General features: G+C 37.7%; 2 protein-coding genes across 3 annotated transcripts in view; both read left to right on the top strand.

Annotated features, from left to right (window-relative positions):
- Positions 1-1000: 1000 nt before the first annotated feature.
- On the top strand, positions 1001-3090 carry LOC105390620 (glutaredoxin-C4). The gene is made up of 3 exons (XM_011561955.3): positions 1001-1223; positions 1410-1514; positions 2010-3090. The coding sequence occupies exons 1-3, from the start codon at positions 1086-1088 to the stop codon at positions 2106-2108; spliced, it is 342 nt and encodes a 113-aa protein (XP_011560257.1). The 5' UTR covers positions 1001-1085; the 3' UTR covers positions 2109-3090.
- A 701-nt stretch (positions 3091-3791) lies between these two features.
- Positions 3792-13939, top strand: part of LOC105390638 — a 54389-nt gene continuing 44241 nt past the window's right edge. The window contains exons 1-2 of one of the 2 annotated variants that reach the window (XM_038117145.2): positions 3792-4018; positions 10490-10869. In XM_038117145.2, the coding sequence (XP_037973073.1) occupies positions 10723-10869 (147 nt within the window). In that variant the 5' untranslated portion in view covers positions 3792-4018; positions 10490-10722. Of the gene's footprint in view, positions 4019-5885; positions 6571-10489; positions 10870-13939 lie in introns of those variants that run through there. The other variant, XM_038117146.2, reaches the window with a different exon arrangement.

Genomic DNA, 13939 nt, shown 5'->3' with positions numbered 1-13939 from the left:
ATGCAATGCTAAACCATAAAATGGGACAACTGTCCGCCCGTGAGTAAGAACGCATTGTTTCGGTTAATGAACCGAGTCGATAACAATCGGCTTCTTTGTTCACGCTCCACGGAAGATGCACACCTCATGAGCGTATGACTCATAATAATAATAATATGAATGTATCACATAGCATGCTATGAACGAAACTCGAATCGCAATACACACAACATATGGGCCACATGGCACACTTAGGTACCCTTCATCTATGTTGTTTCTTATTGTAATTTATACTCACTTAGTTACTATATTATCAAGCTTCCTGAAAAATAAGACTGTAAGTAACTGTATTGATATAGTATTTTATGCAGATATTACGTTATTGAGAGAGTTAAAATACGAAATAATAACTATTTAATGTTGCACGTACTCCACATTTCTAACTTGAGCAACAACTCAGGTATACAGGTATGAAGGACTTACCTGCGGAACCTACACGCAAAGAGAAATCCTTGATTAAAAGTTACCCACCATGACGCATTCACCCGTTAGCAGACATGCTAGTGGTATCTAGCACTTGAGGTATTTAGTGCAGTAAACCAGTATGAATGCAGCCATTATTATCCATACCATCTCTTTCATAGGTATGCATTGCAATATTGCGATGCCCCATAATGATGAGCCGGATGCAGCTTCAAAATAACGAAACAGCGTTTTGATTAGGTAGTTACCTTTAATTTGAAATATTGAGAAATAAAAAATAGAACAATAACTATTTTTTAAACTCCTTTCGTTATAAAAACGAATGCGTGAGTCCGACAAAGCTAACTTTGCAACAGAAACAAGCGCCATACGAAACCGTCAACAAATTGCTCAGAATAATGATTCTGACGCTGCGGTGTGTGGTAGATCTGTGATGCACATCTAGTGCCTGCCACTTGCCTGCCACAGAGTCTGTTTGACAGTCGTGAGTCGTGTCACATTGACAGTTGACGGAATGCTCAGCTGTCTCTGTCTCTCTGTCACTGTCAGAATAAAATTTGCATTCGCCAAATTCGCTTCGGTTCGGTCGGAATTTTTGTTAATTTAACTGTAATTAATATTTTATGGGCTCACAAGCTAGCAGAGCTGCTAAGATGGCCAGTTCAGCAGAAATACAACACTTCATTAAAGAAGCCATCGCTGGAGACAAAGTGGTTGTATTCTCCAAGTCATACTGCCCCTACTGCAAGTTGGCTAAAGATGTAAGTTTCCAGTTTTGATCCTAATTTTTGTCTTTATTTGGTGAATATTTTGGTTAAATATGACAAACCAGACTACCTTCCTCAAATTCAGAATTTATAATTTATTACGTTTCACCAAAATCTAGACTCAAAAACATGTTAGTATAATGTTATGATGTCATAGCTTAAAATGTGATTAAATTTCAGGTTTTTAGCAAAGTGAAGCAGCCAATTAAAGTGATCGAGCTGGACGAGCGCGACGACGGCTCTGTCATACAGGAGCAGTTGTCTTCTATTACTGGATTCAGAACTGTAAGTACAACATACATTCATATAATAACCCCCAATCATTCATACAATTCATATAATAATCAGGCATGGTAGATTATGCGGATCCCACCTTGTTTTGAACCAAAACCAGGTAAGGGGTTACAGTTAAAACCAATGAAATAATTTGAAAAGCCGTGGCCGTACAAGGGTTATTATGACTTTAGGTGCCACCTTTTGAATCTTGTGATAGACAGTCCCTGCGTAACTTACAAATGATGTTTGTCTTTACTCCCTTAACCTATTGTAAAGTATAGATACAAAATTATGCACAGTAGTGATTACAAAACTTATAATTGCAAAAATCAATATCCCATATAATTGGTTAATAACTGTGGTGACTCATGGCAAATTCCACGCCCTTTATCTACTTTTATTGTGAATGCAGTTTGAAGATAAAATGAAGGGTTTATCAGCCAACCAAACAGTTTATCATTATGAGCAATAAAGCTAAAATGTTCATTTTTATTGTAATTTCAGGTGCCCCAAGTTTTCATCAATGGTAACTGTGTTGGGGGAGGCTCTGACGTGAAGGCTCTGCATGAGAGCGGCAAGCTGGAATCCATGCTCATTGGCTAAGAAGGATGTGTAAATGGTAGTTATTTGTTCTAGCTTGTAAATGGAGAATGTAGTGCACTAAAGACAGCTTCTGGGAGGATGTTAAAAGTTATATTGTAATTTAAATAAAAATACTTACTTACCCGCAGTGGATGAGTGAGGTGGGAAATGGGTACATTCATAATACATATACCGGCTCGGAGAGACCACATTTTTATCAAGCTTTGAAGTACAACTATTTTGTCATTAAGATGTTTATCAGTGTGAATGGAGCCTAAGGGGATATGCACAAAGGTAGTATTAACATTTAAAACCTCCAAAATATCGTTATCCAATCTAGAATTAAATATTATCCATGTTAACAAGTAAAATTGCACAAACACGAAGTTGGCATTGTGTACTACATTCTCCTAAACTCTGTACAAATATGTTCTCAAATTTGATACAAAACTTAAAACCATTGTAAACATCTCGATTTTTCTATCTTGCTGTGATTAGTAAATTTGCGTTACTTAATTCCATTAGATATACCTAAATTGTTCACAATATTTTTGCAATCATTTTAACTACCTATTTTCAATTGCATAAAAGTACAATTCATAAGTACTTATTAGGTACTTACTATAAGTACCGTAGAAAAGACAATACATACTTATTTAACACAATTTTAGCAATAACTGTTACCTACTGTACAAGTTTAATTGTCAAATCAAATCTTACCTAAAGGATGAAATGATTTATGTTGTATTCAATATGTACTTACCTAAGTATATTTGATTTGAGATTATTACATTATTATGCTGCACTACTTTGGAATTTCTGTTTTTCGTTAATGCATTTGCATCTGTATTGTATTCTGTAGTTTATTTTGAAAAGTACAAGTCAAAAATTGTCTGTGTAAATTGAAAGTAAGTGTTTGATATGTAAGAATTTATTGATGTTGAATTTAATTTATTTTGTGTAACTTATATTTTTATTAAACATTTTGCAATATGTACAAGAATTTAATTTTTTTGTTTACGTAAATTAATTTAATGTAGGTATTTCGGTGTAAAATAAGTAACTATAAACGTATAGGCATTAGGCAACGGGAAACCACATAGTATACTTAAATTAAAATAGTAATAATCAATTATGAATGTGGTTTATTATCAGAACAGACCGCACATTTCAGCCACTGATATGAATCCGAAAGGAAACAAGTATTGTAGACATCCTGTCCTATTATGTACTAAATAATTACATTATTTTAGAAATGAATTATTCATTAGCCTCACTCCTGTACAAGATGCAAGTAATACCCGAGGGAACTAAGATGTTTTCTAAACTAATCGAATAAATTACAATACTTCTACAATTCTTGTTGCGAGAGCAAATATACAGCCGCATATTTATTTTAATTATGTAAATGAACTTGAAATCTGTCGGCACCACCCTTGCCTCGTCACAATCGGTTCGAATTAATTCTGCAGATTCGTCCATAAATCCTGAGCTAAAGTCGCCGTCCCCTCCTTTAAACGGTTTATTACGCACACGGGATGAAAACATCAGGCCCACTCAAGGCCACTACTCGTGCCTCGCGACGGAGATACCCGCGTAGTAGTAATATTATATGTCGTATGTCATTGATAAAAGCGTTGTTTTCGCGTGTCGGCGGCGCGGGCGGGGGCGGCGGGTGCGAGCGGGAGGGGGGGTCGCCCGCCCTCGCACGCGGCAGTACGCGCGCCCTCCGCTAGGCGGCGCCACGAGCCCGCCCTAACAAAACACCACAATATTATAGCTTATTTTGTCGAGATTTGTGTAAACAAACGCTGAAATTGTTTAATAAGCTTGTATTCAGTTGTTGTCGGTCGTGTTCAGTGATGTACTAGTACAGTGGACTGTCGGGTGAAGCTCTGAACATGTGACTTTCGGCGTGAGGGTGTCGTAAGGTAAGCACTGTCTGTTTGTCTATATTTAGTTATACTTACTTTTCGTTTTTCTCTGTGCGCTCTTTGTAGGTTCCTGGTAAGATGTAACTTATTACTGGGGAAGTATTAAAAATATAATAAGTACTTATTTCCGGTGTCATTTTAGAATGTAAATGAAATAGTTATTTAGGCGATCAATTTGTATTTAAAGCTTTATGAATTAGTAAAAAAAAATCCCTATTAATTATCTGAGAGTAGAAACGGACACCTCATGGCCCATTATACATTTTATTTGGCTCATTATAAATTCCTATACTCATATTTCGCCCTTATTTAGCCTGGGTTTGCGTCATTACATATTGTGTGGGAATATTCCATCGCACGCCTACAAGACAGTTCAATCGTGAAATTATCAGTGATGGGCCGAAGGTTAACATCGTAATATAGTAGAGAGAGCATATAAATACCCCAAATGATACCTACCCTCTGTTAGACTTGTCTCTATCCATCGCCTATATCGAGTCAAAGATTATGATTATGATGCCTAATTAAAATAAAATAAATAGATCAGCAATCTAAAGAAAATGACCTTACAAAGTCGACCACTAAACTTAGTTCGGTACGGCGAGTATCAATGCAGCAGCCTACTCTCTCAGGGATGAACATTTGAAGATGTATCACTATTTCATTGATTTATTGCGGTAAGAATTTATAGATGTTTGTAAACAAAACAAGCATTTTGTGTTAACGACTAAATAATTTCTACAAAGAACTACCTAATCTCAAATTACCCACTCAAACAATTTTATTCTCCTCAAACACAACACATAACATACAAAAGATATCAAAAGAGTTCCCTCACACTCATAGGTGAGTAAGTATACAAGTACAGGGTGAGTATTATTCAGCGGGGTTTGTGTAAAGAGGCCCGTCACAATCTCACAAAGAGGATCACCGTCACACGCCGGCCACATTCAATGAATTAATAAAAGCACTGTTGTTTAGCCCCCATTGTTTCGGTCTTTGTTTATTATAGGAATTTGGTTAAGACTCGGCTATGGCATAAATATTGGTCGGATTTGGGCAGTCCCATCCTCGCCCATTGTGCAATATTCATGACGTGGGGAATGAATAGATCGATCATCGACTAGGCATACTATTCAGAGGACTAGAATGTAAAAGATTTTTTTTAATGAAATTTGACTTTCTAACACAAAGCGTTGAACTTTGAGTAACACGATGACGCTTGCATGGCTTACATGAATGCGGGGGTTAATCTAAATTCTGCGATCAAAACACGTACCTAATACTTAACTGAAAACTTCCACCGGGTAAAGTTTAAAATGAGCGACCCTGTTAATCAAGTAGGAAGGATAATACCATCGCCGTTCCCTTCGATCTCCAAAGCTGACCTCTTATAACCCGTGGTCAGCATAATTATATTTGTAGAGACGAGTGCGTGAGTGTCGTCCCATCTTCGACCCTAGCGCGAACAATCAGCCTTGTTGGGCCCTTGTTTGGAAGCGGCCGGCCTGAAACAGTTAGAGCCATTGTTGGAAATTACGGATTGGGTTATTCCAATCATACTTTTTATAGCTATAGAAATGGATCGTATAGTATTGTCAGCGGAATATTATACGATTGTTCTTAGAAAGACGCGAAGCGATATAAAGTAGGCCTTCAGTGTTTTATTTTATAAGAAGTGTAGTGAGACGGTAATGTTTCATCGAAAAACGTTCAGTACTTTTGGCGTGAAAGGATATAAAAAAGCACACTTACAAACTTTCGCCTTTTAATATCAGTGTGATCGCATGGTTACTTGGGAGTTATAAATTTACCTAGGTTTTGTACTTACCTATATTTCACAAAATAATATTAAGTGTTATGTAATATTTTTTCTCCAACCCTAATCCGTACACGGACGGACACTTTAGTTTCCGGTGACACTTGTCCCTTCCAAGGACGCAATACACGAGAGGAAATAGCCTCATACATCATTCTGGCACCAGTAATTATTATGTATTATGTAGGCTCGTAGAAAATACGCTTCGTGCAATAAGGTGGTTACGTTTCTTATCACAGTAAACCTAACCGGAATGTAGGCACGACGACAGTAAAACAAAACATAGGCAATAAATTCCAAATAACTCATTTATGATACCATCAACGTATTCATATATGAAGAAAATGGCTGAACGAAACAAAGGAAATTGCCTCAACTTAAGTAATACAAAGTTTATGCAGATATTATCAGAGAACGCACTTTTGTTCGGTTTGATAGATGATTATGATGAATCGCAACAGTATGCGAGGGAGTTTTTCCGGCTCCGTCAAATTACATGGCGTCGTCGTTTGTTTTCGTGCGGAGGACCACTTTCTGGAGGCTCCACGCATTTCCCGGAGGTAGGCTGGGGGTATATAAGGAGGTGTGGAGATGGCGCGGGCCCAGACCTCAGTCGGCCTCGGGCGCGCGCGGTCCTGGCTCGGGAAACTCGCGGGACGCGGCAAAACTTTCCACGCGACCGCCGCGCGTGTGGCGTCCTCACAGTAATCCTCTTGCCTCTTTTCGCTGGGTAAGGAGTTTGGATTAGCGCTGTATGCTTGCAGTTTATGTTTTATTTTTATTTCAGTTTTATGCTTTTCCCGTAAAATCGCTGGTGCAGAAAAAAACATCAAGGCCAGATTAATACTGTTTCGGGAAATTAAGGAGCCGTGTTTTATTTGCTTTTCCTGAAAAGATTTTATACACCGGTGTCAGCAAATGTCCCTTCAGAATTTCAGGAGATTAAAAAAAGAGTGCAATAAAGACCCTCTCGTGAGCGCTACAAGCCTTCTATGTGTACCTTTTAGGTTTGGACTTACTTTTATTTTCTTGTCTTACTCGCACGCTAAAATGACTTGCCCTGGATTTTCAGGTAAAATTATAATAATCTAAACGGCTAGTAGGAATATTGAATACTAACCAGATTTATTCTAAAAGTTAAGTGGTGGACAGTTCAGTGATAAAGTAAGGAGGCACATATATTATCATGTAATGTGTGATTATGAGCCATGTCGATACTTGAACTAAATGAATTTGAATTTTGAAATAACTTAGTATCTGCTAATTTAGTTATAATTTAAATTTGGCTACAAATAAATATTCCCAGTTAGAATATGATTAGAATAATAAAATTTTGCTCGGAAAATATTAAGATTTTTCTTCTAAAGCTAAACCACTAAACCTAAACAACTATTTAGGTAGTTTTTACAAAAGTTATGTTTTAAGCTGAAAGGAAATGAACCAACTCGTCATTCTGGACCACTTTTGATCGAGAAATAGTATCTTCTTAAGTGCAATAATGAAATTACTATGTTAATGCCGTATTATAATTACTTGTGCAGTATGAAAATTAAAATTTAAGTTTTTTTTTAAATATGATATTAGTAATATGAAATAATTTAAACGAGAAATGTGATCCTAATGGGACCCAACACTCGACTTATCTTGTCATAATCCCTGACCCTCTTCAGATAACAACCCCAGGAAAGGGTTTAAAAAGTTTGCTGAAATCTGGTTCATATTTAAATTGCATAGGTATCTTTAATATAAACTAAGTACATATTTTTTATAGAAGCATATTATGATAATTTTATGGGTAATAAAGTTACTTACATAAGTTTTATAACGAAGTAACATTTAGAATTTTTAAACAAATGTCTTGTTCATTATCCATGACCTAGCCACAACAAAATTTTATTCTGTATAGATGCTAACCTACGTTTCACTCCTACGGTTAAAAACGTCCTTAAAATTAAATGGTAACGGACTCAAATTCGCAGAAGCATATAAATAGTTTCAACAAAGCAATAAAGCCTTCCCGCGTGCCTACCGCTGAATATCGCGACAGTACGTCATGGAACTAAATCTTTCAGCGAAGGCGCGGTAAATTTCTGAAACAAGTGAATTTTACGCGCTCCTTCACAATCACATGAGCTACGCTGAGCTTTCAGCCAGTATGTTTTATTTATCTATGCCTACTGGGGCTGCCTAGGATTGTATGTATTTTATCTGTTGATCAGCGTAATAAATCTTTTCATGTTTGTACACTACCTATTTACTTAAGTAATGTATATAGGAGTAAATGTTGGATGTACTAAAGTGTTATTTACGGTTGCCAGAAATGAAACAACTTAAAACAGGAAATTAAATAACAGAAAATTATGGCACTCGTGCTTGTACTCCATCGTAATTAACGTGGAGGAGCCACGAAAATACTTACAGGAAATTGTATTTTTTCATGTGGAACCCTCCCGCTGTCTCTGTTCCTACTAAAGCCAACTTTTTGTACCAAAGCTTTCCTGATTTTATATAAAAGCAGTTTATGCACTGTCGGGCCAAGAGGCGAGGCACACTTAATGCTGAAAGCAAAAGGAGTTGAGCAAAAACCGCTTTATTCGCCTTTCATGTCAACAAGCGTTAGAGTTTATACACTTAGACTAGAGCTCCTAAGTGCTTATTTGTACTCTATAATGAGTAGTTTATAAACGTACTCGGCTGGAGTATGTTTTGCGAAGCTCGGGGCTCCGTTTCAGAGAGTTTAAACGGATTATGCTCGAAGGCTCGGAACAGCGTATATCTATCAAACGCTAATTGAGATATAGGATTTAGGCCTCACTGAGAATCGTAATTGTTATTTATAGGGTCCTGTTGGGCTTACTGAAATCTTTATTTGATTTAGGTTTGTTAAAATACGATTTATTGAAACAAAATATTAGGTAAATAAGTACATAAAGAGTACTATACGGGGCAGGCAGTGGTTAAAGCTGCACCCACTTTTTGCAGTATTTATGTTTGTTGATACTTATATAAATACCTACAGCGAGAACGATTAACTATCAGCAACAAAAGTCTGGACGGAAATTGAGCCAGGGACCTTAAAGTAGGTAAATACTAATTTTTGTTTTATGTTTGATTGAGGAAGACGAGAAAGTTTGTAAGATTCTACAAGCCTTTCATAATTATGCAAATCATTTGGCTCCGTTACAAAAATCAATAAAAAGCAAAGTTCTTCAGAGCCGTCACACTTAAATCTACGGGTGACTGAAACCAAAGTTTCAGACGAAAATAAATATTATAATGAAACCGGTCGGAGAAGGAGCTCATCAAAAATGTATAGAATTGGTATGATTTGCATAAAAGTCATTTTATTGGGTGGCAAGACAAACAGAATGGTATATTAGCCGTAGTATTGTGGCGGCGGTGGGCGGGCGGCGTCTACTTATTGCACATTTATAGCATTCCCTCTGCTCGCTACCTCGCTAATACAACAACTGGAGCCCGCGCCAGGCAATAACTAGCCAACTACAACATAGCTCTGCCAACGGCGGTGAGGATTTCAGCTCTTCTCTCAAAGAGTTTGCCCGCAGTACCTATACAGAAATGCCCGAGTGTAATTACTTTAACTCCTGCAACACTCCTAGGTAGGTATATGTTGATCAAAGGTATCAATTTAATAATTATTTGTAGCATATTATTATGCTCTAACGCTAGCTTACTATAAAAAAGTCACTAGCCTAAAAGCATTCAAACCTGTATAAATACATGCAGACACAGTATTTTCCATTAAAGCTTGCAAAAACAGTGACAATAGCCAGTTACCACGGGAGGACAAATCCGAATGACAGAACAGAACACAAAGTTTCCTCCCCCTCTACCTTAAACAGCCATCAGGAATGTTAATGAGTGGTGTTAGGAGTTGGCAAAGAATTCAATGAGCCCCTGTAATGAAGTTCTTGCATTCATTAGACGTGTCACGCTCAATATTCATCAGGCGAGCGACTCGCGCTAGTTACTGGCGCGGCGAGTAAACTTTCCTATTCAGATTATGCTAAGCTGTGCACCTTATTCGCTAGAGACTACCCAGGTCTCCGAAAAGCCGTGGAAAGTTAATGTATAAATAAAATAATACCATAGGTATTTGTGCATTCAATGAAACTATAGGTATTTTAAGTAAAGTAAATTTTTACACACAACACAGTTTCAGTAATAGGTAGATAAAACTATTTTATTTAGCGTTAACATGTGAACAGTAAAAATATTTGGTAACTGACGTGTGGGCAAAAAGTTCACCAGGGGCCTCTTCGATTCCCACAGTATTCCCCGGAGACACATGATTTTCATTTTCCGGAATCGAGATCAGTTACATTGGGTTTTTCTGAGCCTGTCCTTATTGTATGCTTTTGTTGTTATAAAAACTACTTAAATAACCGTAATTTTATATGTACTTAAATATTTAATAGGTAAGTAATATAAGTTAATATATACAATATTTTCTAATTGGCAGTAACTAAGTATGATGTTCGGATTTTTTAAATATTGAGAAACCCCCCAAATGTCATGGAAATGAGACTGTTCGTAAACTTTAAACACGTAAAGTGGCCGGAGCCTGCACCCTCCTGAAACTCTAATGAAGGTTGTATCTGAGACCTGAACCCCTCTGTTTGTTGCAGATGCTGACTCGGACGTTGCGTCACCACAGTTCCCTTTTGTTGTTCAACCCACGAATAGTACAAAGATATCGAACTTAGACAAACAAACGTATATTTTAAAAGGCGCTAGAAGAAAAAGTCGTATTTTGGGTAATATATTTATATGTGTGGACGCTATCGGGAGGATGTATAGTTAGGACGGGACGATGTGAGGGGTTGTAATAAAGTAGCGGTATCTGCGGTTGATCGGGGGTATGTGTGAGGACAAGGAGGAGGTGCGGGGCGCGGGGGAGGGCAGCCCCCGGGTGCCGTGCTGGCGCCGCCGCGCGCCCGCGCCGCTGCCCGACACCCGCGGCCTGTGCTGCGCCAAGCTGCTACGGAAGAACGGGAAGCCGAAGAAGGTTAGTACATATAATTATAATTACATAATTGTTTAAACTTTTTTAAATGTTACTTTTAACGTTACCCAAGGTAACCAGAACAATGTTTCAAAAAAACATAATAATTAAATATGTAAGTGTACTAAGTACATAGGCTAATGATCGTTCTATACGGGTTGTCGACAGTACATTAATAAAGTGTACCTTCACTTATTATTTTCATCGAACATCTGTGTGTATCCTCATGATAGTCGTTAGTATTTAAGGATTTCAAGGATGAAGAATTCTATAAGTAGATAAGTAATGTATTTTAAGATTCAGATCCAACAAAAATAAGTTTGACAAAGGCCGTAATCTAAATTATGCACTAAGTTTCAAAAGCACTCGAAACACTTTCAATATCCGAACTTCCCGAATAGTTTGCATAAATTAATTCCCTGGCATACCTTCTTACCAAAACTCACTTAGCTGAAAGTACCTGCTACCTCTAACCATCTCAACTCGTGATTTGTACCTTCGGCCGCTAGTTGATCAAACTCGGCCGCAGCTCTGCCCCACTGTACCGCCATATTTCAAGGTAGGCTGCTCTTAATGTAACCCAAGTTTAAATCAGGTTTAGGCCACGGTGGCTGACTCGCGATCACCGTAAATGAAGCCTTTCAGACGAACCTCTCACATTAATAAGACAAAGTGAACCGTAAAACACGATCTTCTGGGAAATTTATCCAAGTAGGTAGATAAGTATACTAACTTTTAGATCTTAATATTTTGGAAACTATTTTACTGCTTATTATGATTTGTTGAATCAAAACATATGCAACTCGGCAGTCCAAGTTGCAGACAACCAATTTTCCTCCGTGAAGTTTATGCGGGCAACTTGTCGGCCGAACTTAAAAGTTTTGACTGTAGCTATTTATGCGCCGAACACCCAGGGTTGTAAATTGAGCAAACTTCCACGAATGCTGAAGACAATATATGTATATTGTGTTAAGGATCATAACTGGCAACGCAAATAAGTTGGGTGGTGCGCCGCTAAGTTAGGATCTTATTACTTCGCGCTGACGGCTCACGCGTCTACAACTTTGATTAACCTCCGCAGGGAAAACAACTGCAGCCTCCCCGTATATTATATGAACAAGAACATTTCCTATCTGTTTATTAGTGCCGTTGATATACATTTTATGAGTGTACTTACTCAAATAATTACTATATTTTTGTTTATTGCTATCACAGTCCGTGCTAGAAAAATATTTTCAAACTAGCGTAAACTATACACTACATGATTCGTAAAGACTGTAACAATCCAGCATAAAAAGATAAAGATTATTTTATAAACATTACTTTTACAGTCACTAGATAAAAGCAACCATAAAAGAACAGTTAAATAAACCAACGTTACTTCTTTTTCAAATTATCATAGAAAGAACGAAATGGTATTTTTCCACTGCAGAAAATATTTTCTTTTAAATCAAACCAGCGACATCGAAGACTGCAGTCAGTTTTGCAATTCTAAATTTGGCAGAGAGCTTTCCAATCCCACTAATGTGTCTGCATATAATACCCTCCCGGGCATGTACTTATCTCCTGAGGAAACCTTTCGTGGAACAAGGACAGAAAACGAATGTTTGCATACCATACGATACCAATACCTACCATAGAATCGGACTAACGAAGTTTGCATAGAATAGTACTTTACTGGGTTACATTAACGTAGTTCAGTGAATATTTTCTTGCTAAACTACAAAGGTAAGAAGGTGGGTATATCATGAATATTTACCAATCATATCATAGCAATTTGCGAAATGTTAAGCAGTTGTCTATAGTTTCAAAAGGTTATACTTAATGCAATATAGCGGTTCAGCGTTGCAAACGAATATTGTAACGAATATATATTTCCGAATCTACTACTTTTAATTCAAAAATTTGAAGATTTAAAGCAATCTAATAACCAATCACAATCACCCTTTATACATAATTATGTAGGTGTAACGCCGGCTCCATACGTTGGCCCCAACGCAGGTCCCAACGCTACTCGTCCAACGTATGGATCTAGAAAATTGCATTGGCCCCAACGTTGGGGCGAGCGTTGGTAGTTGGCCGGCTCGTGTCGGTTTTATCAAAGGAATCTGCGCCAACGCTGGCGATCACTCCCACACGTTGGCGCTTTGCTCAGTGCTGTTGCAACACGCAACGAGTGCGGACGTCGAGCGAGAAGGGATTTCTCATACACAAAATCGTCACCTTTATGGAAAAATTAAAAAGTTACAGATTTTATTAAACTTAACAACAAGCACATTCTATAATATGGGACGCAACTCGAAAGGAACATAGAAATCTAAATGTACTCGTATTAGCTGATGCATGGCGCAGCATTCAACAGAATATATGGGCATGATCTTCTCAATTGAAGATTTTAAACAGCGGAAATCATTAATTAGCTCATATTTATCGCCTCAGAGCAGTTAAGATTTCTGTATCGGACATCTTCACGTTGGCCCTGTCGGGACAGAACTAGTTTATGAGCCAACGTATGTACGCCTCACCCAATTTACAGTCCAACGTTGGTACGAGCGTTGGGACCAACGTGTGGAGCCGGCCTAAGGTATTTCCAATTAGCTGTAGAACAGTAAATGGAATAAGAATAGAGCTCTCATGGTGCAGAGTTCTGGTTGCCGAGACCACGCCGAGACGGAGACGTTGCTTAACAGCTGACGAGAGACTTGGACGTGGATAACTAGCAACAGCAATACACTGCACTCCAATACTGAAATGACATGTACCTACCTATGTAACTTCCCTCATAAACAATTACTTGCACCAAATATTTAACAGCAATTGAATCTATTTCTGGCTTGCTCTGACACTATACTGTCAAAGTAAGCCAGCAATATATTTAATTACGATCAAATATTTGGCGCAAGTCACCTTAAACTTACTTATAAAGGTGTATTAGGCCTGTAAAGTTTTAGATTATTGACAGTATATGTTTTACGTAGCTTGGGTTTTCTGTTTCCTTGTTGTTGAAGTGGAATGGATGGCACATTATAATGTAGTTGTGGGACAACAGGTAGATATTTTAACAATAAATCTA

This window comes from Plutella xylostella, chromosome 3, assembly GCF_932276165.1.
Source record: "Plutella xylostella chromosome 3, ilPluXylo3.1, whole genome shotgun sequence".
In the NCBI taxonomy this organism is placed as follows: domain Eukaryota; kingdom Metazoa; phylum Arthropoda; class Insecta; order Lepidoptera; family Plutellidae; genus Plutella; species Plutella xylostella.
The sequence above is the reverse complement of the archived record's forward strand: the minus strand, read 5'-3'. Positions and strand labels throughout refer to the sequence as shown.

What these genes read in the sequence shown, in the direction of transcription:
- LOC105390620 (XM_011561955.3), top strand. Translation starts at nt 1,086, where the DNA reads ATGGGCTCACAAGCTAGCAGAGCTGCTAAGATGGCCAGTTCAGCAGAA. An exon ending in ACTGCAAGTTGGCTAAAGAT is followed by an intron (nt 1,224 to 1,409) that starts GTAAGTTTCCAG and finishes ATTAAATTTCAG; the next exon opens with GTTTTTAGCAAAGTGAAGCA. An exon ending in CTATTACTGGATTCAGAACT is followed by an intron (nt 1,515 to 2,009) that starts GTAAGTACAACA and finishes TTGTAATTTCAG; the next exon opens with GTGCCCCAAGTTTTCATCAA.